At 37.6% G+C, this 5,155-nt stretch overlaps 1 protein-coding gene across 1 annotated transcript; it reads right to left on the reverse strand.

Moving 5' to 3' along the window:
- Positions 1-413: 413 nt before the first annotated feature.
- On the reverse strand, positions 414-1,745 carry LOC147532501 (uncharacterized). Its single transcript, XM_086649965.1, has one exon. The coding sequence runs from the start codon at positions 1,743-1,745 to the stop codon at positions 414-416; it is 1,332 nt and encodes a 443-aa protein (XP_086506091.1).
- Between the last annotated feature and the right edge of the window lie 3,410 nt (positions 1,746-5,155).

A 5,155-nucleotide genomic window follows, 5' to 3' on the forward strand; every position in this document is an offset into this window, starting at 1 on the left:
AAAACAGGAGATGAATAAGGACTAGTGCTGGATCGAATGAAACCCAATTTAAGCATGTCCTGAACCTGCTTTTCTATTTCAGCCTTTTGGAAGTAGGCATACCTGTATGGTCGTACATTGACAGGCTCCGTTCCCTCCTTCAAGTTAATGTGATGTTCTACCTCTCTGGTGGGCGGGAGTTGTGTCGGTTCTTGAAACAAATCCTCAAACTTATGTAGTATTTTTTTCATTTCCGAATGAACTTCTAATGGTGTTTGATCAACATTTTTCTGGATACAAATGGCAAACATGGAGTTACCTTGTCGAAACTCCTTGGAAATGGCCTGCACTGTTGCTGGTTGTATTGCTTTTGAATCAATGCCTCGCAATATATGCTTCTGATTGTTCCACTGGAATTCCATGGTCAACTCCTTTCAGTTACACGCCACTGTCCCCAATCGCTCCAACCAATGTATACCTAACACCATATCCAATCCAACTAATGGCAAGGCATAAAGAGTAAGGTTGAAAGGAATACCTTGTAGCAGGACGTGGACATTTTCAAACCTCCCTTGACACTTTAGTCGTCCCCCATTTGCCACCTTAACATCAACAGGTTTCGTAGGGATGACTGGTAGTTGCAACAAATTAGCTAACTTGGCACTAATGAAGTTGTGAGTGGATCCACTATCGATTAAGACAACCATTTCACGTTGTTTGATTTTCGCCATCACCCGCATGGTCTTGTAAGATGTCCAACCTGAGATTGCATGTAGGGATATTTCAGGTTGAATTTCTTCATTTTCTCCTTCCACCGAATCATCAAGGTTACCTTCTAATAATAGAAGATGTGGCCCACGACATTTATGACCAGGTGTAAATTTTTCATCACAATTAAAGCACAACCCTTGTGCCCTTCTCTTTTGCATCTCATCCCATGTGAGTCGCTTCATCGGTGTTGGTGCTTTGGATTTTGTAGAGGAGTTGAACTCAGCCACATTAGGGGTGCGCATAACTTTCCGATTTCGTGTAAGCTGTTCATCTCGCATTCGTGCAAGGCTGATTGCTTCTTTTAAAGAATTGGGTCTGAACATCCTAATGCCATCTGCTATCTCAGGCTTTAGGCCTCCCATGAAAGTCCCTACAAGAGCCTTTGGCGTCCATCCATGAACCCGATTACCTAATCGTTCAAATTCTTTTTGATAGTCCCGTAAAGAGCCGCATTGTCTAACTCTTGAGAGGGCTTCATCAAAGTTTTCACATTCAGTAGGACCAAACCTCGCCCATAGCTCTTCCTGGAAATTAGCCCAGGTCACTTGCTTACCTTCTTCTTCAAAAACCTTTCTTAACCATTGCCACCATTGGTTAGCCTCACCTTCAAGGTGAAAGGAGGCTAATCCCACCTTTTGTGTCTCATTAGTGCCTTGATATTCAAAAAATTGTTCCACTTTCGAAAACCATTCTGTTGGGTCATCTCCAGAGAATCGTGGAAACTCCAACTTAGCTGTTTTCGAGGAATACGTTGGTCGCCCTCCTTCGAAGTTGTCTCGTGTGTCTTCTTTATTAGAGTGAGTACGAGCAGTTCGATTATTGTTGTTGCTGCTGGACATCTCTTTATGAAATAACAAATTTTCTGAAAGTTTACTAATAGCAGCTTCCATTTGGTTTAGCTTGTCAGCAATACCAAGTTCCATTCGGCTGAAGTTGTCTTGGAGTCCTCCAAATCCAGCCTCCAAACTTTCAATTCTTTCCTTGTTAGTTGTCATTGAATAAAGCTCTGGTACCAATGTTAGGTCCCAATCAGAACAGAGGAAATAAAGATGGATAAAAGAAACAGTATTCTACTTAGGGCTAGAATCAACCACTATTTGATTTCAATTTTGGAATCCCCTTCTACGTAGCCGGTACATAAGTTTAAATAGAAAGAAAACAACTAGTAAGTACTCCCTACTTCTTAGGTCATATCCCAAGATTTCAGGATACACTAAAAGACTACTACTTGAATATAACTACCCACTTCTTGACTTATTCTACTTTGAACTTTGAATACGAAATCAGTTATAACTAAAATACTTTGGGTTCTTCTTTGTCACTCTTTTTGACTTTCTTGGCTCGTCAAAAGCATGGCTGCTACGACCACGGCTGGAACCCTCCCTAGAGACACTCCGATAACTCAATTTGTTCTGTTTCTTCATGGCTTGAAGGATAAATGGAATAAGGCCTTCCATGTTCTCTCTATAGATCTTTAGCTTGTTTGTGTTGGTGAGATTTCTGCGTTTGAGTAGTTAATTGTACTGTTTGAAGAATATGGAAATGGATGTGAGAAATATAAAGATTAGAATGTCTTCTTTTATAGTGTAGTTTATTTCAAGCACATGTAGGTAAAGGGAAAGGTGTGAGAAGCAACAAAATAGACAATGGATGACCTTCAAAATTGGTCAAACTTAAAAACTACAACTACAATTTTATTAATTTTAAAGACCTATGGAAAAAGACAATATATTATATCTTCCAACCAAGTTTGACTAAGTTGAACAATATTAGTTTCTGTTACAGGAATTGTTGCCAAGATATGGTATGTGTGATGAAATTTTTGTAGAACAATTCATGCACAATTGTGTATTCCAATCTTATTTTGAATTTTCTTTTAACAGACAGAATTTTCAAGCGTTACGCGAGGGTGTGGATTTTTCACTTTCAGATTGACAGTGTAAATTAACAACAAAATAGGCAAAAATGAGTCGTGTTCTATAATATTCAATTTGTTTACTTTCTTGTTTTCTTCTTATTCCTCGTCCACGCAAAACTAATATTCAATTTTTGAAATCTTCAAGGGTTTATGATCAGATGATGATTCACATGGAGAATCGAGCGAACGTTGGGTTCTTCAAAGGGGTTTAATGGTTTTTGTTGCAGTCTACTAGGTTTACGATTGTCTACATTTTTTTTAAATACATTTAGGCTTGTTTAAATGAGCATAACAAAAACCGGTTGATCAGGAACTGATTTATCATCTCTAGCTAGGTTGAGATAATGAAGCATTGAGGAAGTAACCAAGAACCTTCCTTTCGTCAGTCCACTAAGAATCAATTATTGCTAGATTTATCAAGTTTTCTGTTAGTAAAATTCTCAAAAAATCAGTCAAATTAATAGTATTACTAGCTGTAATGGATGAATTGGGTAATAACAGTAATCAGTAGTCTTACTTGTATAAAGCAAAATAAGTAAGTCTTCACCTAGCTAGACCTAGTAGTAACATGGAGTCTTAAAGAGAAGAAGATCAATTAGTTCAGATGAATTGTTATAAATGAACCAAGGTTGATCTTCAATTGTCTCACTTGAGAAGTCAAGAAGAGTATAATTTCTAGTAACAGAGAGAGAGAGAGAATGTGTAAAATGCTGTGGGCAGTACTACGATGTCTTGTACGTAAATGCTGCTGTATATGCTGCTGTATGTGCTGCTGTAAACGCAAGAAATCAACTCAATCCGCTGGTGATTCAGCAGGCGGAACCAACAAGTCCGGAACTACTAGTAAAACTCGTAATGAAATCCGAAATTGTTGTATTGATCTTATGGTAAAATGTATCTGTGTTGCTATTACTGGTGACGGTGGTGGTTGCGGTGGTGATGGAGGAGATTCTGGTGGCAGTTAAGGCTGAAGCAGTGACAGTACTGGTGGTTGTTTCCAAATCAAAAGAAGATATTTTATTAACTACGAAACTCGAGGTTTAGATATGTAAGTAATAATTTATAAATGAATTCTGTTATGGACATTATATTTCAGCTTTCCACTTTTTAATCTTTCCTCTTGTAATTGGACTATGGTAGCATATGCATTAACAAGAAGTATGATTTGAATTCTGATTTCAACTGTACCACTTTCACTTCGACATTAACCTAGAAATACTTGTAGCCACTTCTTGGAGGCTTAATGCACTCTGATGCCAATTCCATAAAGGAAATTGATCGAGCTCAACTATACACATTTTTGATAAAATCGGCTAGGTACATACATGTTAGGCCATTAGGTCTGAATCATCAGTAATCAATAGTACTCGAGTTTTATTCTTAGATGTAAATTTCATCTTGACTCTCGTTCGTCAACTTGGACTCTGCTTTCTTTTTAGCTTCGTGTCCAACTGTAGAAAGCACATTACGGTTATTGACTCCAACATCGGAAACAAAGAGAGCACGAGAATTTGTGAAAAGATATCAATGCTTCTAATATGTACAGATTGTGCCCCAAATGTGGACTCATGGCCTCTTGGATAATGTACTAATGTCTAGCTTTTCCAACTAACCACGGGTGCATGTTATTCGAGTTTACACTTTAAGAAGCCAATTGTCCACACTTTTGATGCCACATGAGATCTTAACAGAGCTCAAAAGCAAATCACAATTGTTAACTCAGAAAATACCGATAACGATAATATGAATCTTGTAGTTGACGTAAGAAAAACACTAATAATGAGAACAAAGTTAAGGGTATAGACAAATTGAAAAATTAGTGTAATATTGTACGTGTGAGAAAGAGAGATGGGAGGAAGAGGGAGAGAAGGAGAGTCAAAAGTGTGCGTGAGACGGGGCCACTTTCTTTTGTTGATTCGGGGACACTTGCAAAGAGTAAACAGAAAAGATGTATGTCCCTAAAATGTTAAGTCTCAACGGTAGGAGATAAACTTGTGAGAGTCAATCCTAACAATTGGGAGGTGGCTGAAAGATACCCTCCTTCCTTATTATATAGATAGTTCAAACACTCGGTGGATAACTTACACAAATAGGCCAAGTAAACTACTAATCTTGAACTTGTGACAACATTAATACAATTAATTAAAGAATTAGAATGGAATTACATAATCAACAAACATGAAACAAAATAATTTTTAAAGAATGTAAACAGAAAACAAGAATCCCTTTTTTTTCCCTTATGCTTACAACTTGTGCATCTATAGAGCTTTAGAATTACTTATACAATCAAATGGTCTTGATTTCTCCCCATCTCTTAAGAGTAGATTATCGTCTTCTTCGAGCATGAGAAAACCTAGAACTATCTCCTAATGTCCGTTTTGAATCAAGCTTTATACTTTGAGATCGCAAATATTCGACTCTGCCCACTGTCAGATCATGTTGGTTAGAAAATTCTGTTGTGGTTTGTCGATGAGACGAACCCTCTGT

The sequence above is a fragment of the Eschscholzia californica genome, unplaced genomic scaffold (assembly GCF_041429995.1).
Source record: "Eschscholzia californica isolate CP2 unplaced genomic scaffold, dmEscCali1.0.p SCAF_6, whole genome shotgun sequence".
Taxonomy (NCBI): domain Eukaryota; kingdom Viridiplantae; phylum Streptophyta; class Magnoliopsida; order Ranunculales; family Papaveraceae; genus Eschscholzia; species Eschscholzia californica.